Raw genomic sequence first — 27,514 nt, forward strand, 5'->3', positions numbered from 1 at the left:
TATACACGGGCGGGCGCCCAAGGCAGCGCGGCCCCGGCCCGGCTCGGCCCAGCCCGGCCTGGCTCAGCCCGGCGCGGCGGGCGGGGGGCCCGGCGGCAGGGCAGCCGCACTCCCCACGGCACGGACAGACGGACACGCTGCCGTATGTACAGAGTTTACACGGAATAAATAAGGGACATGTACAGAGGAGTGGGAGCGGGCGCCCAGGCCCCCCGGCGCCCGCCCCGGGGTCCGGGAGCCCCGCCGGGCTCAAGGCCGGGCGCCCTGCTCGATCTGCTGGTGCTGGCTGCGCACGGCGAAGCGGTTGACGTGCACCGGGATGGGCACCACGATCTTGGGGTTGCGGACGGGCTCTCCAGAGCGGTTGCTGACGTTGCCGGCCTTGATGCGTTTCCACTTGGCGCGGCGGTTTTGGAACCAGATCTTCACCTGCACCTCGCTCAGCTTCAGGGCGTGCGCGATCTGCGAGCGCTCCGTCAGGCTCAGGTACTTCTTGCAGTGGAACTCCTTCTCCAGCTCCAGCAGCTGCTCGCTGGTGAAGGCCGTGCGGCGCCGGCGGCTCTTCCCGGCCCCGGAGCCCGGCGGGGGCTGCTCGGCGGCGGGGCCGCCTTTGCCCTTGCCCTTAGCGCCCAGCGCGGTGCTGGCGGCCGCCCCGTCCAGGAAGGGCTCCTCCTCGCTCTCGCCCGCCGAGCTCTCCTCCTCCCGCTCGCTGCACGGCGTCGCCGCCGACTTCACCTCCAGCTTCTCCTCGTCCGAGCTGTACGCCTTTCCGTCTGCGGGGCACACAGCGTCAGCGCCCGCCGGCTCGGCCCCCGCCCCGCCCCGTCCCTCCGCGCCCGGAGCCCCCGCAGCCGCGGGGGAGGCCTCCTCAGCGGGCGGCTGCAGCTGCTCCCGCAGCCCCGACCCCTCCATCACCGCGTCCCGCAGCCCCGGGGAGGCCGAAGCGACGGTCCCAGCCCCAACAGCAGCCCCGCACCGGGTTCTGCCGCGGGCAGCGCCAGCCACTCCAGTCCAGGACCCCAATGCCCTGCTCCCTGCAGCCTGCTCGGCTCCGAGGGGCAGCACCCACAGACCCGGCGGGCACGCTGGGGTCTGATCTCCCCGGCAGCTGCCCCATCCCACAGCCCAGCTGTAGCAGCACAACGGTCTTGGTCCAGCAGAGCATGTCACAACCCTTCAAGGGCTTGTCCGGACCCCCACATTGGAAAGAACCTTGCCCCTCAGGTCAGCCCTCCCCGTCCCTTCTCACTGCACCAGACCATTGATTCTGTTCAGCAAGAAGCCAGCCAAGAGGAGCTAAAGGACTGTCCAGAGTATCCAGAGCCAACAAACTTCCTTACTCTACAGGACGTGGGATGTCCCACTGCTGGCTCTCCCTCCTTAATCCCAGGACCCACCAGTGGCTCTCTGTGCAGCCAGGGAACGACTGGCTGAGAAAGCTGATGCTCAGGGCTCAGCTTCCCCCAGCAATGTGCAGAGGGGCAGGACAGAGCCTGCCAACATCACACAAGAGACAGCAACTCATCCCAGGCCACTGGACAGGATGCAGTGCTTAGACCACTGCGGACACCTCTCCTATGCTGTGAGGATATTGATAAAGTACAAGGGTATGAATGTTCTCCTTGCAAGCTTCTTCTGTCCCAAACTGCTGACTGAATGATTAAACAGCCATGGAGCAAGGGAGGACATGGTGGGAGATGAGGGAGGAAAGAGGTCTGGAAGGTGGTCACTTCCATGGTAGAAGGGCTCAAACAAAGTGAGAAGATGTCCCCAGTCACAGCCAGGGGTCATGAAGGGAGGACCCACAGCTATGCACAAACAGGTGAGGAAGCTATTCTGTCATGCTGAGACTAGAGGAGACGAGAAAATTCTTCAAGTCTGACCCAAGAGCATGAATCACTGCTGGAAGGAGCCAGTCCTGAAGCACTCCCACTCAATATAAGCCAACATGCAGAAGAAGAAGCAGTAGCTCTTCAAACTTCTAAGCAGTGTCCAGGTACTGGCACATGCAACCCAGGCCATTGGATCTCTGGCCACCTCACCTCATCTCAGTGGGAAAGGCAGAACAGACCTCAGAAGCCTGACAGGGCAGGGTTCAAATACACAAACAGCTACTGCAAGAGATTATTTGAGCCCTGAAGACATTGCTGGGAGTCTGGTGATGGTGTGAGAGCCCCCATTTCCCGAGTCAGTCCTGCAGCAAGTCTGTGGCTTCCTGAGAGCAGGCGGCCAGTTTTGGAGATCTGGATTCATCTGCCTGCTCCTATTGCTTTGTATAGTGGGAAGAACAACTTGATCTCTGTCCTGCTGCAGAAGAACAGTGACCTCTTTCTTCCTGAGGGTTGGGGATGGGCATGAAGACACCTCCCATATGCATAGTGGATACGGACCCAGAGAATCTGTGCTGGCCAGGCTGAGGATTAGGAGCAGGCGGCAAGGAGCATTTTGGCTGCAAGCACTTCGCTGAAGAAAAGGAGAGCTTTCACTTCTGTGTACCACCTCCACCCTGTGGAGCACGGGGCCTGACAAAGTGAGAGAGCTCTTATGAGGAAATCATTGTCTTCCCCAAGAGCTCTCATAGGTCCTTCCCTGGCACTGCAATTCCCCAGGGATGGAGGATGGCATCCCAGCAGCCACACCAGCAAACAGTGCTGATGAGGCAGGTTGCTCCTGTCAGCCCAGGCTGTGCCCAGGAGACTGGAAGAAGGCTGAGCTACCACTGCAACATGACAATTTGTAAAACAGGTGCTATGTCTGGATACTCTCTTCTTAACCGGACCCCAATTTTTGAACAGTCTCTAGCACTCTCACATTTGTGTCTTATAAAAGGGCTGGGTTTGCAGTAAGGAAGTTGGAACTATTTGATGACAGAATCTAAACCAGATGTTTTCACAAAGAAAATTGGTATATTGGTTTGTGAGTCACCTACTGTGTCCCCAGCGAGGAAGGAACGGAGACAGAGGATCCCACACATAGTGTAGGGGGTGTACACTGAGACTTCCAAGGCCTTTGAACAGGAAATGAAATTGTCATGAAGCAAAGCATTGTGAAAAATCAACAAGAAGCAGTAGATGAAGAATAGAGCTGACCCTCTGGTTTGCTCTTCACAAAGTCCCAGCTGTTCATTGATCCTAGGAAAGACATTGAAGAGGACCTGAAGGAGGTCACAAAAATGCTCTGAGCTGGAGCACCTCTACTATGAGGACAGGCTGACAGGGGTTGTTCTCTCTGGGGAAGAGAAGGCTCCAGGGAGACGTTATTGCAGCCTTTCTGTACTTAAAGGGGACTTAGACAAAAGACATAGAGAGGCTTTTAACAGGTCCTGTTGCAATAGGACAAGGGGTTTGACAGTTTTGAACTCAAAGAGGGTTGATTTAGATGAGATATAAAGAAGAAATATTTTACAGTGAGTGTGGTGAAACACTGGCCCAGGTTGCCCAGACAAGTGGTGGATGCCACATCCCCTGCAACGTTCAAGGTCAGGTCAGACAGGACTCTGAGCAAACTGATCTAGTTGAAGATTTCCCTGCCCATGGTCTTTAAAGGCCCCTGCCAACCCAAAACATTCTGTGGTGCTGTGATTATGGATGTGGAAAGCATGGTGAGAAGAGTTGGGTGTTGCAGGAGACAGAGCTATTCAAACAGGATCAGGGAAACCTGGATCAGGAACTGGTGTTGTGACAGCCAGAAGAGCCTCATGTTGGTAAGCATGCAAGGAAACAACAGAAACTCCTCCTGCCCCCGACTGAATGTGCAGTCACTACATCAACCCAAGAGAGGGTCTCAGACCACAGCCTAGATCTCAGAGGAGACCTGCACAGCTCAGTAACAAACCTGCTCTCAGGACAACGGTGGAGAGCTGGGTGTTGAGAAACCTTATCCCAGGGGTCATGCTCTTTGTTGCAGCTGTAGTAACAAACCAGGCTCCAAGCTTTGCTGCTTCTCACCAGCAGTTTCCCTGCATGTCTCTACCCACTCAAGAGGGGTGGCAACAACTGGAGGCGAGTTTGAAACCTAGAGGATGCAGAGAGAGGCCCTAAAATAGGGCATTGACCTCTTTGGCTGATCTGGCAAGCAACTGATCTTGTGTTCATAGACATCTGCAATGGAGATACTAACAGAGCCCGGGGACAGAAGTATAAGTGTGGGGATAAGTCAGTTGATGTCAGTAAAACAGACAAAAGGAGGCATTTATTCTTTACATGGTTCTTCTACAGATAAGAGATCTCTGGAACACCTTGGCTTGGGATGTGGCTGATGCCAGGGTTATCATTCCTTTCTGGTGGACTCCAGGGGAGATTAAATAAAGTCACAGAAAACAAATTGGTTGAAGTTTACTAAATATACAGAAACAACAACTGTCTCAAGAAGCCCCTGATGCAGATGGTTGATATGAGGAAAGTGTCATTTTAGAATTGAGCATTGCACAGATTGTGCTCTCTTGCTCTTGCCTGGACAATTGCTTTTGGTCAGGGTCACAGACAGAATGTGAGCACAAACTGCATTATAGATGGTTTTTGATGACTCCTTTTGACACAAATCATCTTTCTCTTCCCTAATATTGGAAAAAGCCCACAGCAATCTGAGATGGTTAGTAAAACAGACCCTACTGTCCATCTCTGGTACAGTCAGGAGAAATATTAAGTATAGGAGAAGGTGGCCACATTTGGCCAGACAAATCCTCTTGGATCTGGGCAGAGCAGCCCACAGAGTTGGGTCCACGTGGGCACATGCCTATGCAGAAAGACAAGCATCCTTCATGGCTCCGGAGCAAGCACAGTGCTCAGAGGCAGCAGGGAATGAGCTGGTAATAAGACATCTTCCTTTCTATATGAGCCAGTTGCAACCAGAGAAGTCTTAGAGGTAGAATTTCTTGGATTCAGAAGTGGCCACTCTCTGGGACAGTTTGTCTGAGTCTCTTGGGGGGAGGAAACATGTTGGGCTCAGCTACGGAGGAGCCACGGAGGGAGATCAAGCACAATGCAGTTCATCTGCCCACAGACTGGGAAGATGAAGTCGTATGGACAGGTGGTTTTGGCCAGGGCAGCGCTGCCCTCGAGGAGACTTTCACAATAAAAATGAGATTGTATTGGGTTTTTAACGCAGCATGGAGGCTGGGGAGCACCAGATGTGCACCAATGCCCTAATAACCCACAAAGGCAAAGGGGAGGCAGAATGCCGCCATTGTCCTATGTGAGGGGTGAGGTTCAAGGGATACCTGAGCGAGGAAAATGCTCTTCTGAGGGAGGAACCAGGCAGGGCAAGGGAGATACCTGAGCTTATCCAGGAGAGACTAAAAAGAGGATGGAGAACAAACAGCCGAGCAGTGCGAGAAGCAGCAGAGACTTTGCAGCATGCAACCATGCCAAGAAGCCTGTGAGACAAAGGTGGATCTCAGGAGTGGTCAGGACAGGCCACGCCAGAGAAGCAGCAGCTGGCTTGTCTGGGTCTCGCCGCAGGGACCCCTCACGCCCCACGCTGCAGGAGCCGAGGGGGAAGAGCCGAGCGCTGGACCCGTCTGAGAAATACGGAGCAACAAGTCCCCGAGGCCGGTGGAGGCGCACTCGGGGAGCGGCCGCAGCGCACAAAGGTGAGGACCCCGATGGGAGCTGCCCCCAGCTGCAGCGGGGGGTCCCGGGAGAAGCGCTGCCGCCTGCCCGCGACGTCGGGCTGAGCCGGTGCCGACGCGGCGCGCGGCGGGCAGAGCAGCGGGCAGAGCAGCGGGCACGTCAGCGGGCAGAGCAGCGGGCACGGCGGCCGGGACGGAAGGGAGCGCGGCTGCGGGGGCCGCCTCGGCGCGGGACCTGCCCCGCCACCGCCCCGCGGGGTGGGCTCGGAGGGCACTCGGAGCGCCGGTAGCCGCAACACGGCGACGCCGGGAGGCACCGGCCCCGAACGCGGCATCGTGCTGGGGACAAGGGGCAGCCTCGCACCGGGCCGAGCGGGACCGGGTCCCGAACGGGGACCGGGATGAGGATCGGGACGGGCGGGGAGGGCTGCGGGCCGCCCTGCGGGCCGGGCCGCGCCGTGCCCCGTCGCCTTCCGCCTCGCTCGCCCCGGGCCGGGTGCCAGGACCTCGGAGAGCTCCGCGCCGCCGGCCCGGCCGCGGCTCCGGGCCGCTCCGCTCTGGTCCTGCCGGGCGGCCCATGGCACGCCGTGGCAGCCCCTCCGACCGGCCGCGCTCCCCCCACTCCTGCGCCACGGCCCGGCCGAGGCGAGCGGAGTCCGCAAAAGCTGCGGGCGCTGCGGAGCCGGCTCCGGACGGCAAGGAACTGTCCCTGTCCTCCCGTCTCGGCCCGACGGGACGGACAGGGAGCGCAGCCGCGGGCAGGTCCAGCCGCCGAGGCCGTAGCGACCCCGCCGTCCTGCCCGCTGCGCCCCGGCCCCCAGCGCCCGCGGCTCCGTGGCTCCCGTCCTGGCGAGCTCGGGCTCTCCCCTGGCGCGGCGGGGAGAGACCGGTGAGGGTCCTCTCGGGGCTGCGGGGGTCCGGGAGAGGCGGGCCGGCCGCTCTCCGCCGGGCGGGGCGGGCCCGCGCCACTCTTACCTGCCAGGCCGGGGAAGGGGTCCGGAAAGTGCAGCGGCGGCTCGGGCGGCCCCTTGTCGCGGCCCGGGGGCAGCTCCTCCGCCTCCAGGCCCTCGGCGCCTCGCCGGCAGCCGGCGTCGGGGGTGGCGCGCGGCGGGGGCAGCTCCTGGGGCGGGTAGAAGCCGTCGGGGGGCTCGGAGAAGCTGGGCAGGGCGGTGGTGAGCGCCACCATGGAGGGCACGGCCTGGCCCAGGCTGGCGCAGAAGGTGTTGGTGAGGCGGCCGGCGAAGGAGGCGAGCGGGGCCAGCGGCGGCAGCCCCGACTGCAGCGGGGCGTGGGACAGTGCCTGCGGCAGCACCAGCGGCCGGTACGGCATGAACATGGGGTACCCGGTGTAGAGCAGGTGCCCGGAGCGCGGCGGCGGCGTCCCGATGAGCGAATCGATGGAGAAGGCGGTCCCCTGGCCGCCGGGTCTCTGCATGGCGAGCGGGCGCCGCCGGCTCAACCGGCACCAACTTTCCGGCGAGCTCGGGCCGCCGCCAACTCGCCGCGATCCCGCCGCCGCCCCCGGGCCCCGCCGCCGCCGCGGCCCCGGCCCGCGCCCGCCGCCTCCGGTGGGCTCCGGCGCCCAGCGAGAGCTGCCGCCCGTCCGCCCGCTCGCTGTCTCGGCGCGGCGGAGTGAGGCGCGCTCGGAGCCGCCCGCCCGCCCCGCCGCGGGGGGGCCGGGCCGGGCCGGCGAGGGGAGGGGGAGGAGGGAGGGGAGGCGGGCGGGGGTGTCGCCCTCTGCTCTCATCCATCTTCCGCACATCACGGTCGAGTTCCTCCTTCAGCGCCCGCTCCGCCGGGGCAAAGCGCCCCGCTCCCCCGGCGCGGCCGGCCCCTGGGAAGGCACCTCCCCCTCCCGCCTCATCAGCTGTTATTAATGGTGATTGATGATTAGCAATTACGGGGCCAGCACAAGGGTGCTTTTGTGGGGACGGGACGGGGCCGCGCCGCTCGGCACAGCCCTCCCCGGGATCACGGACGGGGCGAGCCGGCCCCGCAATCGGCCCGGGCCGGGCCAGCGCTCTCGGCGGCCGAGCCCGAAGGGAGCGGTCCGGGGACGGCGGCGATGGGCGGGCTCCAGGGCCCCGACGGACTGGCCCTGGCCAGGTACTGGCCCCGTCGCGCTGCGGCCGTGCCGTGCCCGCAGACCGCCCCGCAGACCCGCGGGGCCCGCCCCGGCCAGGGCCCGGACTGCCCCTTTCCCGGCCCAGGAGTCTCTGTGGGCTCGGAGCGGGATCTCCGTGAGACCGGCGGGCTCGGGCGCCGCGGGGCCAGGGGAGACCGCGGGACCGCCCGCAGACGCACTCGGGCCGTGGTGGGAACGGAGAGGGCTGAAATCCGAAGGGGGGCCCCCCGTCCCCCCTTGTTGCTCCCCAGAGGCCCCGGCGCCGCGCCCCGCGGGGTGGTCCCGGTGCTCGGCACGGCGGGCAGGAGCGGGCATGCGGCGCGGAGCCCCGGCGGCGCGGGGCCGGGGGCGGATGTCCCGGCCCCGGCGCTCCCCCGGCCCCCGCTGAGCAGCACAGAGCCCGGGGCTCGACCCCCCGCACTCCGAGTGCCACACGCGTCCCCCGGGTGGCGGCCGGTGGCCCTGGTGTGCATCGCTCCGTCTGCAGAGCAAGCGAGACCCGTGTGAGCTGAAAGCTCCTGAGCTGCGGCGAGAGCTCTGCGGCTCCGCCACGCTCTGTGTGTTCGGGGAACATCGCCTGCCCCTTGTGGGGAGTCTCCACGCTAAAGCAGAGGACTTCTCCCCCCAGCTCAACATTTAGGTTGTGCTCCTGTCTACCGGGAGCTGCTCGCGGGACCTGCAATATGCTGAGCATCAGGCAAACTAAAGCCCTGCTTCGGAAAAGCGTCGGGATTGCTACGTAAAGCACTTGGACGCTGAGAAATGCCACAGCTGAAGTCGTGTCTGTGCTCACTCTGTATTTTCAGTGGCACAGTGACACGCCAGACCTCCGTCTCTCACCTAGGGGTATTCTTCTTTTCAGGCCCCCTGTGTTTTCCTGCCTGCGCTCCCCCTTTGACCAGGGATGCAGTACCTCTGGCTGCTTAGCTACCCAGGCTCCCTGGTGGCATTACTATCTGTATGAACACATGGATTTCTAAACCATCACCTTCTGCTCTGTCCCTGAGGAGATCTGGAACACCACTTTGCTGCAGCCTTGAAGCACATGTTTTGTGTGGGACATGAAAGCCCAGCCATGGAGCTGGACACTTGGATCCTGTGTGGAGTGTGTAAGTTAGGCAAAGTGGGTCTACCAGGTACTCAGCCTTCCTCCACTAAACAGGCACAGTCTGACTCCCCAGGGTCCAGCTATGACATCACAGAGCCTCCTTTTTCTTTCCTGTCTTTTGTGCCTTTCTCTGTGGCACGTCCTTGCAGTCCCAAGGAAATATCCCTCTGCAGCGAGAACTGCCCTGCCCCCAGCCAGGGAAACAAGTGTGGAAAAGCCAATGGTAAAATAATCATCCAAACTCAAATACTGAATCCTAAAATTGAGGCCCACTGGATCCCTGTCACCACTGATGCAAACATCTCCCATCCTTGGATCACTAAGGGAGAGAGAGATGCCTGTGTTTGCAGGTCATCAACCAGTCAGTCCCTAGTCCAGGATGAGGGCCCAGATTCCAGGCTGGGAAGGAAGCTGGCAGTGAGGAGCATTTGGATGGATCCCACCATAGGGATCAGTTGTGATACAAAGGACATGGTCCAGGTCTGCAGGTCAGCATCCATATTCTGTCTGTCCTTGGCCCAGCTCTCCTGGCATGTTTGTGGGAAAGGGACCTTTGGGTTGGAGTCATCTTCATGCACACAGTTTGGGTCCATTCCCTGCTATCACTACACCATGGAGAAAGGGAAAGAATAGCCATGCGTTACTGGATCTCATGACTGCGCCTAAAGAGGCCCAAATCCAGGCTATGCAAACAGCTTCCTGACTCCTGAGCAATGGAAATTTGATCATTTGTTCAATGAACCTTTCCTATGTAACCTTCAACCCACACCTCACACCCTCAGATAGGTTAGCAAGATATTTGAGAGCAACAGGAAACTGCTCTACTCTGTGACCTTGCTGGGAAGCTGAATGAGCTGGGGCGACGTGTCTCCCACGAGGGAGGATGGTGGCCTGTGCCGACAGCAGCAGGTCCTGCCTGAAGCCTGGAGCACAAGCTCCATACTGACTTCTACACATCAATATCTGGCACCCAGTAAGTCCCTACTTGTGTCTCCAAGACAGCTTCTGCTTACCTCATCATACACTTGCATTACCTGCAGCCCCTGTCTCCCTTCAGACATTCAATCTCTGTTCCATGCTGGGAGCAGCAAGGAAAGACTGCTTCCAGAGGGGTGGGAAGCTAGGCAGCAAGGGCTTGAAGTCCACAGGGTGAAGTCCACAGGACCTGAGGAAGGTGAGCAGAGCAGATCTGATGACAGACAGATGCACCATTTGAGTAAGCCCTCATTCCAGAGGGCTGAACCCCCATGAGGGGCGAATGTACTCAGGGTCCAACAGCTTACTCCACTCTGGTTTACTTTGTCTCATCAGACTTTGTAGTAAAGAACGAAAAAAACTCATATGCCAAATCATGAAGCCAAGATTCAGATAAGGAAAGGTTGAAGGACTGCAGAAAAAATTAAAAAGTTGCAAAATAGAGCAAAGATTGTGCTGCTGTATTCCAAGGTGTACATGGAACGGGACAGGGCTCCCACACTCACCATCCTTGCAGGGTGAGCCAACTCAGAGTGAGGGTCCAGGTTGCACATGATAACTCTGTTACTCTTTGGACCTCCACAGGTTTTCCCAGTTTCCGTAACTTCTGTCTAATCTTCCATAGCTTCTTGCTGTCTAGTGAAATGCAGTTTCCATAGCTTCCACTTGAGGCTCAGACCTCCACTGCTCAGTTTGCTCCCTGGACATCTCTCCCTCTCCACACACTTTCCCTGCAGGAAGTCCCTCACTTCTGGTTTATCAGGCTCCATCCCTCCCTTGCAAAGAGCCAGTGCATTCCCTTAATGTGCCTTAATATACACCGTCCAACATGCCAGGTACAGCAGAAATATTAATTGTGTGTGCAATTGTAAAGCCCCTGGTCTCATTGCACTCTCAGCTTTTGACAGAGACCTCTCAGGACCTCACTGGGTACATTATCAGACATCAGGCTAAGAAAGAGTCTCAGGGGCACACCTACTCTCTCCTTCTGTTTTGAGGTTGCTGGGTCATGCCTTGTGTTTTCAGCCTCAGCCTGGTTCTGAGTCTCACCAGGCTGGGACCCAAATTCAAGTCCAGTCTCTGCCAGCAGTGCCTTCAGCAATCACAGACCAGCCTGGCCTATCTCATCCTCCGTCATGCCACTGCCTCTGTCCTCAGTCTGCCTTTGCTTTCAATCCCTCTTCTCTGGTTTCTGCATTAGAACTGCTGAAGCTTTTTCCTCCTCCTCCTCTTTGCCGTTCCTTGCTGCAGACACATGATCATGGATGAGTCCATTTGCCTGTTTTTCAGGAGTCAGTAGGCAAGACTGGAAAGTGTCCTGCTCAACACTTGACACTTGGGACACAGTGTCTGTGCTGAAGACCGTGCATGACCTGTCTGGCTAGCACAGTGGATCTGCCCTAACTGCAATCTGCTCAGCATAGGCAGAGGCTTCTTAGGAGAAAACCATCAGCCTCTAAAAATGTCCTTGCTTGGAACACAAAAGGGGGATTCTCAGAGGCTGGTAATTTGGGAAAAGTTGATCCTAGGCTACTGGGCAGAAAAAGAACCATCTGGGCCAGCTCTCCTCTCTGAGGTGAGGAGTCTAGAGTGTATTCCTGGGGCACCGGCTGTTGGCCAGGTAGAGGCCAATTAATTTTTGCTGTATCTGTAATGGGAAAAGTTCTGAGACAGACACAGAGCATGGCAACCACAACTGCTACAGTTAAAGTGTAATGACTGACTGGCAAATGAAAGCAGGTCTTCCTAATGGAAACTGCTATGCAGCCTTAACTTTATGCCTCTACCTGCTCCACTTACGATCTCTGCATGGAATCTAGCACAACAGGACTAAATCTAGTCACAGCCTCGAGGCATTCCTGCAATATAGCTGCTAAACATATTAAAAGCAAGTGTAACGTTGCAAAATTATTTACTCAAAGTATGGGAAATCTAGAGATTAGTCTGGCTATGGCCATGGTGCTGTTTGACTGAAGCTGGGCTCCTGCCAGGCACAGACTCTGCTATTGGATGTGCCCAGGACATGGTCCATCAGACCCTGCAGCCACACACAGCCTGGGGTGGGCAAGAGCTCACGGGCAAGGAGCACCCAGGAGGCCGCAGGTGGCCTCTGCAAACATGGTCCCACAGGCTCTCCCTGACTGCAGAGCTGCCCCATGTGCTTCCGTCTTCAGCTTCCGACAGCAAAACCTGTCAGTCATCTGCAGTGGCTATGGAAACCTGCACTCACACCTGGGGAACACATTTCAGAAGCAGACCTGGCAGAGCCATAGCTGGAGCAGTAAGAACCCAGGATCTTCATTAGCAGCGGCAAGAGCAGTCCCAGGTGGATGGGTTTGCTGTTGACAAGATCTCAGAGAAGAAATTTTTGTTTCTGTAGTCTTGGACAAAGCAGGATCCTTTGACATATCTCTTTAAGGATTATTCTTCTTAGGAGAGCCAAGCCCTCTCTCTGTCCTGGGTTTGGATCCTGCTCTGGGAAAGCGATATTAGCCAAACTCTTCAGATAATTTATGGGGCTGCTAAGGCACCAGACTGGTACCTCTTGCACTTTTAGCCTGGAAGCAGCTCTCTCCTAGTGCACTGCTCTGCCCCAGTAATTACTTGAGCAGAGTGCTCTGGATCCTTTAGTTCAGAAGACATCCATCATCTGCAGGTCACTATATGGACATGTCTCATAGCTCTGACAGAACTAAAGAGCCTATGAGCAAACCTGATATTTTCAGAGTGCAGGATGCAGGACTCAGAGCAAAAGGGGTTATGCAGCACCATCCACAATACAGGCTGGCACATGACTAACGCTGTCTTCAGCTGGGAACATGGTCCAGTCCCTGGCACCACTGGAAACAACCTGGCTCTATTGTCTTTGTGCCCTCCCTTCAGGCACTTATCCACGCTGATGAGATCCCCTGGAGCTTTCTCTTCTCCAGGCTGAAGAGTTCCAGCTCCTTCAGCCTTTCCTCGTAGGAGAGGTGCTCGGGTAATTTTTCTGTATTTAGATATTGCTATTTTGTCACCACTCAAGTTTCTCCAGCTTCGGGTCCTTGAGGCACTTTTTGTTGGGCATTTCCTTGTCTTCTGACCATTTTTGATGTCCTCCGCTCTCACTGCAAAGTTATATCAAACCTGCTTTTGCTGATTTACACTAAAGTTGCTTTTGCTGACACCTTTGCTGGTAATTCCTTAAGCAACCTGAACCACTCACTCACAGCAAGCGGCTGCAGGGGGCAAGGATGGACAACCCAGAGAGCACCCTTGTGCAAAAGGGGTCTACTCCCTGGGACTCACCTGCAGAACATGTCCCCGTGCTCACCTCAGGGCCGTCAGCATCTGCTGCAGCACCTCTGGATGGAAAAAGAAGCGGAGGAAGCATTTGGAGTCACGCTCCCAAGGGGGAAGGACCAGAAGCCCTCGGCACTGGGAGAGCTGCTGTTGGGCCAAGCAAGCCCCCAGTGTGAGCCCAGCAGAGCTCTGCGCAGGGCTGATCAGAGGGGCAGTGTTGCTGTCAGGGGTCACAGCCTGCGATGAACACTGAGGTTCCTACTGCCCTGAGCCAGGGCACTTGGGGCCTCCCCATGGGGGATCACAGCCAGGGTCGTGGGGCAGCCCCTGAGGTGCTCGTGTGCTGGGGAGAGGATGGGGTTTGCCTTTGAGTGTCACATCCAGCCCTGAGGTCCTTTGGAACCCCCAACCCCCGCCCATCCCACAGGGTGAAACACCATCATCACTGCCAAACAACTGAGACCTCAAAGCTAAAGCTCATGAGGGAAATGGAGTAAGAGCAAATATTTAAGCAACATTATAAATGCAGCATCACCATTTATTCCAGAATGTCTTTCTCAGAAAGCAGTACAGGCAGCAGATTCAGAGCTCAAAGCTGACAGAACCAGTACAAACCAGTGGGGCCAAAATGAAGGAAACTAAGGGGAAGTCAGAGGTGTCGATGAGGTGTCAATGGAGTGAGCAGTGTTGGGAAGGGAAACTGGGGCTCATTATCCTGGGCCGAACACAGTCCCGGCAGGGAGAGCACAGTGCAGAGGAATGACAAGACTGTGGTTCACAGATCTGTAATTAATCAGTCTGATCTCTTTGGGACTGGGCTGACCACCGTGCAGGATGAACCCTGCTCTGGGCTAGGGCAAAGCCTACAGCGATTTTTAAAAAAACTAGAGATGAGAAATCTACATCCACCATGACAAGCTGTTCTAAGATGCAATTAACTAGAAGATTAATTGCACTTGCTATTAAAAATGTGTTTCATTTCTAATCCTAATTTCTGTGTTTGCCCAGCTCCAATTTCCAGCCACTGGGTCTAATTTTACCTCCAAGTGCCACTTGGAAAGCCTGGCAGTGCTGAATGGACGCTGCAGGGAGGTTTGGCAAGGCACAGCAGGGTCCAGCAGCAGGTGGCAGGAGGTGATGGAGGCCCCCTCAGTTCTCCATGGGAGTGGGATCCTAGCCCCTCCCACCCCGTGAACCTGGCACTGGAGAACAGGAGCCCACAGTTGCACACAGGACTCCAAGGAGCAACCATGGTGTGCCCAACCCCAACCCCTCTGCAGCTCCTGCTGCCAAGGAGTCACTGCAGCCCATCACCCACCCACGGTGCTCCTCTGAACCTCTCCAGCTTCTCAAACTTTCTGACACCTCAACCCCAAAGCAGGATGCCCCAGCAGCAGAGAGAGCAGAGACCTGCAGGTGCTGGGCCCCAGCCCCAGGTGACTGTGTGCCACACACATTCTGCATAACGAAAACCAAGAACTCAGTGAGTATTTCTGCTCTGCATTTGAAACAACAATGTGTAATATTCATATTTTACAGTGGTAATGAAATACTTTCTATTCCATCAGTAATTAAGGAAGATGCTAAACTGTGTAAGTAACAATTTTTATAATGTACAGGAGAAGAGCTTACATCCAAGAGTATTTAACTGGCTAATGAATTCACTAAACCATTTATTTTTTTCTTTATAACAAATCATGGCACACTGGGGAACTTAAGATTACTGGGGGGAAAAAATCCGATGTCTTGTCAGTATTTAAGTGTTCACATGGATATCCAGGAAACTACAGATCAGTTAGTTCAACATACATCTCTAGCCAATCACAGACAAGCAACCAAAGGATGTCCTGGGTAAATTAGCAAAAGCTAGAATCCAATTTAACCTAATTCAAAAAAGGTACTTTCATATGACTTTATGTAACTTTTTTGTAAGCCTAGAAGTTTGATACAGCTAATGAGAGACAGAGTATGCTTAGATTCCTGTGAGTCATTTGACTTAGTTCTGCAGGACATTCTAATATGAAAAATTAGCTGTATGCTGCAGGCAGTGGGCTCAGCATTAAGAGATCCAAAAGAACTGGGTGACTGAGAAGACTTATCCTACACAGCCATTTGACAGGTATATTTCTAGCTCTATTATCTTTGCATCTCAATGTTACAAGTTGTTAGCAATCAGTGAGAAATAAAGAACAGTTGCTGATAAAATTACTGGAGTGGATAAAAATGAATTGTTGGGATGGTAAAAGTAATATGTGGCACTTACTCAAGACAACCTGATCTTGGTTGCTGGAAACACCAGGTACATGAACAGGCTGATTTGTGCCTCCAAGTATAAGGTGCAACATGCAGGAAAGAAGAATGGGGCTTCACTTTAAATCAAGGACAGCATCCCCGACAGTAACGAGTCTGAAAAACATTAAAGGTTGTGACATGTGCCACCTGAGCACAGACAACACCGAATTCAGGGCAGCGCTGCCCAGGCCTCCTCTGGGGCTGTGCAAATGGTCAAGTGATGTCAAATACAAATCCAAGGCTCCTGAGCATTCGTGTGGATCTCACATCCACAACAGAACAACCCTTAGACAATCACAGCCAAACCCCCTTTTGAGTGCTGTGCACAGCTGTCCTCCCTCCATCTCCAAAGGATGCACTGGGACCAGTAACAGCCCAGGGAAAGCCTGTGGGTGTAGTAGGGGTTGGGTGACAGCTTCCACATAGGAACAGCACAGCTGAATAGAATTCCAGCCTGAGTAAGGAGAGAAGGGGCAGGGATCTGTATAGTTCTGAATAATATGATGAAGAGGAACAGACAATAGGTACCCATATATTCTTGGAAAACAAGAGTTAAAGGGCATCAAATGAAACACAATGGTAACAGCAGAAAGATAAATAAAAGGAGGTGATCAACACACTGTGCAATTCAGCTCTCCTTGCCACAAGGACATCAGAATGCTCAAAAACACACAGGTCCAAAAAGTGACCGTTCAAATTTATGGCAGAAAGACCAAATCTCTCCACAACCAATAAATACAAAGCTGCCTTTTTGACTCAAAAGTAACTACAATGTAGATTACAAGTGTAGGGTGGGGACAGACATGCTGGGGAAGAGCTTTTCTCTACTTGCTTTGTCTGTTGTCCTTCTGTAAATACCACTGGTTTACTAGTCTGCTCCTGTTATGGCCTGCCACTCTCTTTCCCAAGGAACAGGAAAGATCAAGTAAGAGTCAAGCAGGTGCTCGAGGTTGGGAAGCTGCAGGGAGGTGCTGATTCTGCTGATCTCCCAGAAGAGGGTACCAGGGATGGGCAGTGCTTTGGCTCCACAGGGAGGGTCAGAGCAGGATCCAGGGGCTGCAGCTGGGCTGGGATTGAAACTTCTATCTAGAACTGGGATGATGTTTTACCCCGAGCACACCACTCAGATGGTTGCACTGAGAATGCAGTGATGGACTTGCACCTTTCCAGCAGTCCTGAGAGTGCCTCTTGCCATGAAAAACCCAGCTGGATGCTGAAGCAGGAGCAGTAGCCTAAGACATTCCCAGCAAATCCAGCAGCTTCCTGTGCCTGCGGCAGCTGGTAAAAACACACCAGAACCACCCGCCCCTGTGCTAACAATGCCTCATGCTCGCTGTCCTCAGTGGAGGCCACAACCTTCCCACTCAGGATGGTTATACTTCCCTGGCAAAACTGTCCAAGCAAGTACACCCAATGCTGCATTAGGAATTTCCCATTCTGACACCTGAGAAAATAGCAGAGCCTGTTAAATTGCCAGAATGTGCTCTGGGCCATTAAACCTTTTTAAGTCTCTTCTTGTAAATGTTTTTGAAAATCAATTGCTAATAAATTAGCATAACTGAGTTAAACTTGGAGCATTTGCTCTTAGTCTGCTCTTAGCTAAAACCTTTCTGCTTGTTTCAGCTTGAAAAAAGTGCTAAAGCTTTTCTGGTGGGTTGATTGGAATTGGTTTGGTTTTTTTCCCCCAGTAATCCTGGTCGCTCTGTAAAAGGTTCTCCCCTTTTCCTACCAGCCTCCCATTCCTTGAAGTTATCCCGTGGTACCACAAACAGTGAACTCACGCCCTTTCAGTTTCAGTGGGAACACAGACAAAATTCAGTCTATGAAGACTGTGCCCAGGGATGGCTTGTCCCTCTCTCAGCCCTCTGACCTCAGCCCTCCCACGCACACTGGGACACCCTGCCTGCAAACCCGGTGGCTCTGAGAAGAGCCCTGGAAATGCACCTGCAGCCTCACACGGGTCCTTCACTGCAGCAGGTGCCCGTCTGGGCCATAACACCTTCATCCAAGGAGGACTGGGATGTGCCAGGAGCTGACCAGCCTGCTTGTGCAGGAGCTCCCTGTGCCCTCGTGTGTGCAGAAACCAAACCCTGCAGGTTCTCCTCTTCCCACCGGAGCTGTCCTCATCACCCAGTGCAGAGCAGCCTCAGAGCTGGCAAAAGCAGCCAGCCAGACCCCAGGAATGCCTGTAAGCTTAACAGCTGCAAGTTAACAACTACAAAATAAAGCAAACCATTAAATTCAACCTTTCCCTCTCCTTAAGGTGATATTATTTTAGTGCCTGAGCATGCTTTACTGATCACAGGCATAGGGACAGTGCTGGAGAGAAGGACCATACACCTGCCACATGTGCTGCTCTGCATTCTGCCTTCAGACTGGGACACTGGGTCAGGCTAAGGCAATTCCAGACTCTGCTGCCACCAAAAGGAACAGGCCCTCCTTTTTCTGCTCCTTGTCCAGCCACAGACATCATCTGGCTAAAAATGAACTCTCTAAAGTGCTGATTAGACTTTGGGAACAAGACCACTGGACCTGATCCTATAAACAAATCACCTGAGCAGACAAGCCAGCTCAGCCAGAGGAAGGAGGTGACTTCAGGCTGGGTTCCTGCACTGGTTTGAGGGAAATGCACTTACTGGTCTGTGGTGAGAGCGTGGGCCATTATCACAGTATTTTAAAAGCTTTGGCTCCCCTGCTTACTTCATCCCATCATGGTTTGTCACATTGAGCCAACACCTTACCTCTCTGCCCCTGGATGCCATAAAACACATCGTTAAACCTTTTTGAGATATACTACTGCAGTAGTACCCACACACAGGCAGCCACAACTGCTTTCCCAAAACCTTTTGTGTGCTTGTACCATGTAGACACATCCCTCTTGTATCCTGTTAGCATTCCTGCTGTGGTGCATCAGGAATGGCATGATGAACTGCGTGGAGGGATTTTGGGCTCACCACCTCAGAGCAGTAGGGCCTTGGCTGTGTAAGGTGACAATAACTGGGGGCACAGAGCTACACCCCATGTCCCCACAGAGGCAGGAACAGACACCAGCATTGGGTCTGTCAAACTCCTTCACCCTCAGAGCTGTACATTCCAGTGTCCTGGCACTGACATGGCCACAAACAGAGGCCTTTGCAGGACAAGTGCAGTGAGAGGAGGGACCCTCAGTGCTGCTCTGGGTACCTGTGCCAGCCACAGCAGTTCAGGTACTCCTTGAGGCAGAAGCAGAAATGGAGTTCACTCTCAGCAGATCTTTAAAGAGTAGCTGGTACTTTGCTTTCTTTACAACTGTGTCCCTTTACCTTGTCTGGAGTGTGGTGCAACCCAGGCAGCAGCACACGGTCCCATACGGTGCTCAGGGGTGGCTGCTCTGTGCCCAGGAGACCAGAGTTCTTAGGGAACGTTCCTCCTCACCCTGCAGTTGGGTCCTCAGTGCTGCACAAGCACTGCTGTCCTGACCCAAGCTGCTAAACCAGGTAACCCAGACAAAGTACCTCCATAAAAAGGGGTTGTTTGGGACCCGCAGCTCCACACCCACCGCACATTTCCCTCTGACAAGCAGGTTCACAGGTCCAAAAGCGCACATGACACCACCCGTGGCACAGCACATGCGTTAGCTCTGTCAGGACAGTCTTCAAGGCAAGGCAGAAGTTGTACCCAGGTAGGTACAACTGTACCTTTGGGTACAGATTGTAAACAACTTGACTAAAGACAGGATCCCAACAACTGCCCAAGGCACCAGAGCTGCCTGGTAAAGGTTAGAGTTTTTAGATTTGGGATAGGGAGACTTATATCCTACAACTAAGCCTATGATCCATGCGGTATACTTGCTCCTAGTCCCACAAAATGCCCTAATCCCCATATCTTCATTTTCTTATTCTGGAGTCTGTCCTGAGTAATATGGACAAACAGAATGCTCCAAAACAGGAGCATGAGGCAGAGCACAAGACTGACTGGGACACAGTGACAGGCGTGGCACAGAGGGTTGATGTGGCCTGGCAGGAGGGGGTGAGGGGAAGGGGATAGCTGGGAAGGCACCGATTGCATCAGTGGGGATGGAACATCTTCGCAGAAAAGCACAGCGAGACTGGAATCACAGCCCTCAGTAGAGAACATCCTCGAAGCCGAGCAGCAGGAACTGGTGCAGGGCACTTGGCAGGTGCAGCTGGGACAGAGCCAGAAGCAGCCGGCCCTCCAGGAGGGTCCTGAGGGTGCAGCGAGCCAGGTGCTGCAAGGAGCGAGGTCTGTGCTCCAGGGAGAAGAGAGACTGGTAGAAAAGTGGGTATTTCTACAGAGGGAAGAGAGGACCACAGGCAGAAAAACCTGAAGATATCATCCTGGTAGCAGAGGTAGAACCAGACACCCATTTGCCTTACTCACTGCTGTGCATCCTCCCTGTCCCCAACAGTGCCATCCCTGTGTCCTGCAATTTCCTGCCCACCCGCACCAGCCCCAGTTGACCCTGCGCCCCCATCTCCAGATCCTGGACATGTGTTCTCCAGCCAACAGCAGGCTCTTGTTCCCTCACCTGTACGACCTCCACTGGAACTGCTTCCACCCAGTCCTCGGAGACGCGCACGCGGGTGTAGCTGTTCACCAGGGCCTCGATGACGCGTGGGCAGGTGTGGCAGTACCGCAGCACCTGCCAGGGAGAGAGCAGGTGAACACCATCAGGTAAGGTCCTGCAGGCCCCACTGTCACCTCCTAGAATGCTGCTCAAACCCAGATGTGGTAAATCTGGGGAACTCGCATCCTTCCCTCGTGCCAACCCAGGAGAGCAAAGCAGGCACAAAGCTCCAGAGCGTCCCTCCTGTGAAGAGGGTGACTGAGCCATCACCCAACATGCACAGCACAGCTGCTTTCAGCACAACTGGGTCCCCACAGCCTCTCCTCAGGCACAGAGACCAGTGCACGCAACTAGGATGATGATCTCAATCGGCCTCACTGATGCAATTAGCTTGTAAGCACCAATGCTCTGCTGTACACCAGGCTCCTTTCCTCATGTTTTGGTGGTTGAAGCACAAGCCATTCTGAGTCAGGGACTGACACCTGTTTTATGAGCAGCCAGACCATGGTACTCTGTGCCTCTGTTGAGGGCTGCACTTGGGTCTCAGGAATACAGGATTGTGCCTGTTTGGCACAGGGCTGCAGAGACATCCCATCCCCATGTCCTAAGCAGTGTTGTGCCCATGCCAGAGGCTGCACAGAGCCGCAGAAGACATCACACTTGTACAATGTGTCTCTGGTGTGTCCCATGTCCATGCAGGTACAGGTGACACACTGACTCTGCGTACCTCACAGCAGTGCAGCCTTTGAGCACAGCCCACCCAGGCACAGTCGAACAGAGACAGATCCCCCGGCTCTGGGCTCCCGCTCCCCACGGCCCTGGCCAGCAGTAGCTGTCAGAGTCTATTCTGGCTGTACCAGTGATCCTCATTATCTGGCGTTAATAGGAGATTAATTAGTGTTAATTGTTGATTTTCCTGTATTTTCCCAAAGGGGAGAGCAATCTGCTGATCTCCGGGCTGGGTAATTATTGCACTGCTCAGGAATTAAGACAGGAAATTAACCCTTTATCTGCTGGTGTCTCCCAGAGACAGCAGGAGCTGGAGGGTGTGCCCCTGAGAGGAAATACCTCCAGAGGAAAAGGGCCAACACTTTCCAGAGTAAGGTGATTATGGAAACCGGGTGAGTACTGTCCACACAGTTTAGCACACAGAAGCAGGAGAGTCCTACAGGAGAAGTCATCAGGGATTCCCATACCAGAAATGACAGTTCTCTCTCCCCAGTCCCTGGGCAGAGCAAGCAGGACAGCAAGCAAGCTGCGATGGAAGGAACCCTGCTGTGACCCTCACTCACACTGGGGCCCTGATGTCCACAGCCTTCCCCTCCCACCAGCCTCGCACCTTAAGGAGGGAGCCCGGCCAGATGCGGACAGCGCCGTGGTTGAGCAGGGCTCGCACCACGAGCTCCGGGCGATGCTGCAGTTTGTAAGCAGCTACTTGCAGGATATTGTGCAGGGCCGTGTTGCCGCCGTAGTTCATGACATTGACGTTTGCACCCCAGGCCAGCAGTAGCTCTGTGATTTGAGCGTTAGCATTCTTGCAGGCCAGGTGAAGCGGGTGCTGCCTGTCCCGATCGGCAGCGTTGATGCTGGCACCACTCTCCACCAGCAGCTGGCACACCCGGTAGTAGCGGTCCATGTCACGGGGCTCATGGTGCTGAGCACAGGCAGCGTTCAGTGGTGTTTGTCCCTCCTCATTCTTTGCCTCCAGCTCTGCCCCGTGGCGCAGAAGGAGCTGGACGTGCTCTGCCAGGCCGTGCCGTGCTGCCACATGCAGGGCTGTGTCATCCTCCTCCTCTGTCCGACTGTTGGCACTGGCACCATGCTGCAGCAGCAGCCGGACACACCTGCGTGGGCCAAGGTGACTTGATGACCTACTCATCTCCATCTCCCATCCTACCTCCCAGCCCCCACATCTGTACCATTCCACAGCTTTCACTTGTCCCAAGAGTGAAAAATCCCTGCTCCTCATGCCCTGGAGCAGCAGTTTTAAGCCATGATGACTGGTGAGCAGAGATACTGTTGCCTAATCCAAGCTAACTCCTGCACAGAAGTCTTAAAGTGTTGTCCCACTTGGCACCTGCTCATCTGCCCACTGGATCTGCATGGGAATGCCCTGAGTCACACAGTGTGATCATTGGCTCTCGGTGGACGGCCAGAGAGCAGCACCTGGCTCAGCTGTGTCAGCTAAGGACTTGAGCTTGCAGTCACCTGTATGACCTCAGAGGTGATCCTGGCCCAGGAACAGGCATCAAGGCCGTCTCATTCAGCTGCACCCACCAGCAGGGATGAGGAGGGGCCCCTCCTACGTGGGATGAGACTCGAGGGGGAGGAGGGCCAGCTGTGCCCCCGGGGCAGAACTCACTCAGTGGAATCTGGGCTCTTGCAGAGGTGCAGGGGCCTGTAGCCATCCTCGGAGACAGCCTCGGGGTCGGCTCCGGAGCCCAGCAGCAGGCGCACGCAGTCGGTGCTGGCGGCTGCACAAGCCTCGTGCAGGGCTGTCTTGCCCCCCGGGGCAAAGTCGACGGCAGCGCCCCGGAGCAGCAGGAGCCGCAGGCAGTCGGTGTAGCCCCGGCTGGCCGTGATGTGCAGGGGTGTGGTGAGCTCCTGCTCATAGCTCAGAGACCACAGTCCTGCAAGGAAAGAGAGGTCAGGGAGCCACATCCAGCCACAGTACACAAAGACCTGCCCTTTCCCACAGGGTACCTGATGTATGTCCCCCCTAAGAGACTTGAGTTTCTCCTCAAAGTCCCTTCCCTGCAAGGCCCCTGTATTTGGAGTGACCAGCCAAAGGCAGAGATCTGTGGAAGGCTCTCAGGCTGCACAGCCCTGCTGACATGGAGCTCCAGGGAGCAGGAGCCCAGGGCAGAGGCTGTTCCCAGGCAGCGTACTCCTCACCTGCAGCCCAGGTGGGCACATGGGGTTTCTGTTGTCAGAAGCACGGTGGAAGAAGGGCCTGGGGCACCACTGGGGCTGAAGGCAGTGAGGTGGCTGGGATGAGCACCATGCATGAAGCATCACAAACACAAGGAACCAGGCAGTAAAACAGAGAGGTGTCAGAGCCAGCTGCCACACACACAGAAGATTCAGCTGAGCCCTGATGAGGGTGCAGACAGCAAGATTCAGCAGAGATGGACATCTAGGGCCCGGGAGAGCAAGGGGCTGAAATGGATCAGCTCTCAAAGATGCTGACTCAACTGGAACCATCGCTGAGCTGGAAAACAACCTGCAGATGCTCCAGGAAAAGGGCTCCTTAACCCAGACTTCTGGCTGCCCACCCAGGCTGGGCTGGAGGACATGGCCCAAACTGCACAGCATGTTCAGCGCTACATCCTCTCAGCTCCTTCTTACAGAAGCAGCATGTGGTCAACTGTGTTTCCCAGGTCCAAGTTTAAGCTGAACCATCTGGAGGACCTAACACAGGGCTGTGACCATCCTTTGTCCAGCACAACAACAGGACCCAGCAGCCCAGCACACACACAGAGCACAGGCACACAGAGCTTGGCTGCAGGGCTGGTCACAGAGATTGACTCCCCTTTGCCCCGTGGGGAACCCAAGCAGTTCCCAAGCCCTTACACAACTCCTGTGAGAGGGGCCAGGTTTCCTGGGTGCACCCCGTGCTTCAGACACACATGCACACTTTCACAAGATGCACAGGAGAACCTGACCGCATCCCCGTGCTCTCACTTCCCTTTGCACTCCTCCATAACCCAAGCAGCTCCTGTAACACACAATTCCAACAACAGCAATGTCCCACAGCTCATGCCAGAGGCTGAGCCCCACTGCCCCCACATACTCAGCCCACGCGGGTTGAACCGGTAGTTCTTCCACTCTTCCAGGTCACTGGTGTCAAACACAGCACTGGGGCTCAGGTTGTTCTGAGGGTTGCTGAGGATCTCGGCCACAATCTCCTGATCCCCAGTCAACAGGGCCTCCCAGTACACCTGGGCAGGGCCAGCTACCTGCTGCGTGCGGATCGGCTCCCGGCTCTCACCTCCTCTGCCTGTGATGCTGCCCATGACAAGCACCCTGACCCTTCTCAGAGACCAGGGCAGGACCTGCTTGTGCACCCCAGCCAGGCTCCGAGCCTGTGGGCACAGCCCCACCAGCACCCTGTGTTCTGGCCGAGGGGCTGCCTGTCTGCCCAGGGTGCTCCGCAGGGAGGGGGGACATGTCACACCCCTCTTTGGCACTGGTTGGGCACAGCTCAGGTCTCAGCTAATCTATTCTGGGAAACCTTGTGACCAAACACAGGCCAAGAGGCTGATAAAGGCTCTCTGCTCACACAGCAGTACCTCTGCAGTGCCCCACCGTGAAGGGAAAGCCCCAAGCAGGGCAGGGGGACCTGAAGGGTAGAAATGGGGACAGGACGTCACTAAGACAGCAGAGAGGGAAGTTGTCTCATGCTCAACCAGTCTGCTGTCATCCAGTGCTGCCAGACCACAACAGCACAACCCCATCAGTCCTCTGCTCTGTGCACATCTCCACGCCCTCACCCACCCTTCTGTTCCATGCATAACTCCTTGCCTTCGCCCACCACTCTGCTCCATGCACATCTCCAGCACTGCACACCGACTTCCCAGTTCCACCTGAGCTCTTGGCACTAGTCAGGTTTTTAAAAAAGCCATAGGACAGCTCCTTATAATCAAAGCCAAAGGAGAGGTAGAAATAGTCATGGGGATCGGAAATATTGAAGGTAATTATCCTTTAGACTCCTTTCTTCTTTTCCTTGATATCCAGCTTTGCAGAGAGCCCCTGCATGACTTCAGTGCTCCCTTTCCATCCTTGGGCACTCTCCCCACTTGAGGTTGCTCACTGCTGGCATGTCACCTGAGATGGAGTTTTCCTCTGGCCCCACTTGGCTGCACACACCCACCCTGCCCACTGAACAGTGTGCATTGCTAACTTACTGTGTGTTTTGTTGACAATGTGTGTTCTAGAGAACACATCAAACTGCATGGAAGGCTACTAAGTGTTCGGTTTAATTTTGTCATAGAACTACTTAGATCGTGCAGCTAAACACAAGTTAAGTGACCCCAATAGACCACCAAGCAAAAATTACCAGGGGACCAGAGCAGAGTGTAAGACAGGGAACTTTACCCTTCTCAGTAATGAAAATAAATGAGCAAGTTCTATACTGACAGTCCCCAGCTCATTCTCTCTCAGCATTCACCCTCACTAACTAAAATGCTGCCTGTGAAAGGGTAAAAAGAGGGAAGTATCTGGCAGATGTTCTCACCTGATGGAACCCTTTCTCCAAAGATAGAAGCAGACATCTCAGAAAAGCTTGAGGTTCCCAGTCACCCATCAGGGAGGCAGAAAGTTGTATCAGTTAACATCAGTGACACTAGACAGTTTACACTTCCTCTGGGCTTTTTAAAATATCAACAGGGGTGACTTGGGAAAGACCAGGTCACTAGAACCTAACGTTAAGGTCATTGGCTGGGTCAGTTTTAAGAATCTGAACCTACAGACCAGTGAGATACAGAGCCAAGCCTCAGGTAACACAAAGGTTTATTTTGATTTTTGTTCTACATCCTCAGCCGATAAATTTGACAGCACATTTTCATTCTGTGCTTGATGAATTTGGTTGGATTTTTCACATCTTGGTGATAAGAACAATTTCTGTGCAAGATCGTTTTACATCATCTGTTCCGTTTTCTCTGGTGCAAGACAGTTATGACCCCTCCACACCTGACACTCCTAAATTCTGGGAGTCTGCCTGTACCATGTCACTAACAGAGAGCAGGAAGGACAGAGGAATGTCCAGGCTTCTCAGTACACCTCTCCCTTGAACACATCAGCTGCCCTGCTTGCTGAGAAACTCATAGATGACATCAATGAGGAGGGAAGTAAAAAGGACCACAGAATGTGGAAGCATGCGTGGTAGCCACAAGATGTGCCTGGGCAAGGTACAGTGAGGTGTACAGATGGGAGGAAACACCAAGGATGATCAGGTCCTACCTTCTGTCACTCAGGACAAGCTTGCTTCCACCATCTTTCTGCCAGGCTGGATTTCTGCTCCCCTTGTGAAATCCATCTCATGGAACAGAACAGCTTTCCGACACCTTCTCACTCAGGCACTCTCTCCATCTCACACATTTACCATCTATCCCAGCAGTCTCTATCCAGACAATCCTGATGATGTGCCCCACTGACAGCCCTTCCAAGGGCCCTATTCTCACCATTTCCTCATAGGTCTGTCACTGGCCATCTTTAACAAGCCTGCTACCATTTGTTCTACAGCCTTGGAATCCTCCTCCCTCATCCAAAAGCCATTCTTCCCAAATACCTGTTCCACCACCAGGGATTCCTCTCAACACTTTTCTGAGGAGCCCACGCCCTTTCTCTGGGCCACATCCTGGGCACTTTCTGTTCCCCATGTCCCAGCCCCACACACCCACCACGTTTCCTGCTAGTCCAGCGCAGCACATCACCCCTGGTCTCAATGACGAGATTGACGGCTGCGCTCTTGGTGAAGTACTTCTGCACCGCGTCCAGGTCTCCAGTGAAGAGCGCGTTCTGGACCAGCAGATCCCGGCACTCCAGTGGCTCCAGGCGGCTGTGCTGGCAGCCCTGGCCATCGGGGCTCAAGCTGTGCTCACTGCGGTGGCACCGGGACCTTGCACGGGGAGGATACTTCCAGTGATCCGGCTGCAGCAAGTGCTGCGTGGCAGAGCTGAGGGGGAAGGTGCAGTCCATCATGGGGAACAAACTGGACAACTCTGAGCCACACAGTAAACAAGCTGCTGCAGGAAAGAGCCTTTGTCCAAGGGTTTGACCTTTGCAGGTTGCTCCTGAGTTCCAGCTCCCCAGTGTCCGGCTGGATTCAGGCATAGGCCTGACTCACCCAGTATAAATAGTCCAGCTTGGCAGCTCCTCATCACCACCTCCCTTATTTTCAGCTGCTCGGTGCAATCACCAGCACAGAGTAGGCACAGATTAGGTAGCAGGCAGCCTGGAATCACTGTCTATGTGCTTGTTTGCTCTGCCGAGTCCCTGCTCTGCTCTGTGCTACTGCAAGAAAGGAACAGATGAGAGGGGACAACCACAGAGCTTGGGAAAGATCTGGAGCAGACACAGTGTCAGAAGCCATAAGGGACTGAGGACAGAGCCCTTCCCTGAAACAACTCCACAGGGACAAAAAGACCCTCACAAATCCCACATACTGCTCTGAGAACCAGTCCCTTCCCCTGGGGCAGTGAGGCCCTGCCTCAACACCTCCTTTGCTGCAGGACCTACCCAGGAGCCAGGCAGGGGCCCTCAGTGGGTCCTTTCTGTCCTGTTTCTAGAGCAAAACCAAAAAGCCAACAGGTCCAAGAGCTCCCAGACTGATGTAGGCACTAGGAATGAAAATGCCACTGTAAGCATTTTCACACAAGTTCTGTCTCTCCCTCCAGACACAACCACAGCCCAGACACACCTAGAGAGACCTTCCCAGCCTCACTCACACTCACTTCAGCTTGCTCAGCACCCCACAGAACCCATGACAAGTACATTTGCACACACATGCCCAGGGCCCTTTTTTCTTCTGTCTACACACCAATCCTAAACCCTCTCCCCACACAGTGGTCTGGTCCCCTTCTGCACACACAATGC

General features: G+C 55.0%; 2 protein-coding genes and 1 long non-coding RNA gene across 6 annotated transcripts; 1 reads left to right on the plus strand and 2 right to left on the minus strand.

Moving 5' to 3' along the window:
• Nucleotides 1–7,004, minus strand: GBX1 (gastrulation brain homeobox 1). Its single transcript, XM_051773024.1, has 2 exons — nucleotides 6,545–7,004; nucleotides 1–773 (listed from the first exon to the last, which is right to left on the minus strand). Exons 1-2 carry the CDS (start codon nucleotides 7,002–7,004, stop codon nucleotides 250–252), a joined length of 984 nt encoding a protein of 327 aa, XP_051628984.1. The 3' UTR covers nucleotides 1–249.
• Nucleotides 697–26,755, minus strand: ASB10 (ankyrin repeat and SOCS box containing 10). 4 transcript variants are annotated; one of them, XM_051773021.1, is made up of 5 exons: nucleotides 26,320–26,755; nucleotides 22,281–22,548; nucleotides 21,258–21,762; nucleotides 19,880–19,993; nucleotides 697–773 (listed from the first exon to the last, which is right to left on the minus strand). In XM_051773021.1, exons 1-5 carry the CDS (start codon nucleotides 26,750–26,752, stop codon nucleotides 732–734), a joined length of 1,362 nt encoding a protein of 453 aa, XP_051628981.1. In that variant the 5' UTR covers nucleotides 26,753–26,755; the 3' UTR covers nucleotides 697–731. The 4 variants fall into 4 exon arrangements, with proteins under 4 accessions (XP_051628981.1, XP_051628982.1, XP_051628980.1 ...); XM_051773022.1 differs by lacking the exon at nucleotides 697–773 and adding an exon at nucleotides 13,577–15,465; XM_051773020.1 differs by lacking the exon at nucleotides 697–773 and adding an exon at nucleotides 13,577–19,639.
• LOC127463507 (uncharacterized) lies at nucleotides 8,945–10,195 on the plus strand. Its single transcript, XR_007900878.1, has 3 exons — nucleotides 8,945–9,025; nucleotides 9,153–9,290; nucleotides 10,114–10,195. It is a non-coding gene; the product is annotated as an uncharacterized LOC127463507 (long non-coding RNA).
• Nucleotides 26,756–27,514: the final 759 nt, after the last annotated feature.

This window comes from Manacus candei, unplaced genomic scaffold, assembly GCF_025592945.1.
Source record: "Manacus candei isolate 608988 ecotype Guabito, Panama unplaced genomic scaffold, ASM2559294v1 h1tg000164l, whole genome shotgun sequence".
In the NCBI taxonomy this organism is placed as follows: domain Eukaryota; kingdom Metazoa; phylum Chordata; class Aves; order Passeriformes; family Pipridae; genus Manacus; species Manacus candei.

Coding starts and splice junctions, on each gene's coding strand:
- ASB10 (XM_051773020.1), bottom strand. CDS start 26,752: ATGCCTGAATCCAGCCGGACACTGGGGAGCTGGAACTCAGGAGCAACC. Junction 21,763..22,280: donor AAGAGCCCAGATTCCACTGA/GTGAGTTCTGCC, acceptor TGGCCCACGCAG/GTGTGTCCGGCTGCTGCTGC. Junction 19,640..19,879: donor TTCCAGTGGAGGTCGTACAG/GTGAGGGAACAA, acceptor TTCCCTCTGTAG/AAATACCCACTTTTCTACCA.
- GBX1 (XM_051773024.1), bottom strand. CDS start 7,004: ATGCAGAGACCCGGCGGCCAGGGGACCGCCTTCTCCATCGATTCGCTC. Junction 774..6,544: donor CCCCTTCCCCGGCCTGGCAG/GTAAGAGTGGCG, acceptor TGTGCCCCGCAG/ACGGAAAGGCGTACAGCTCG.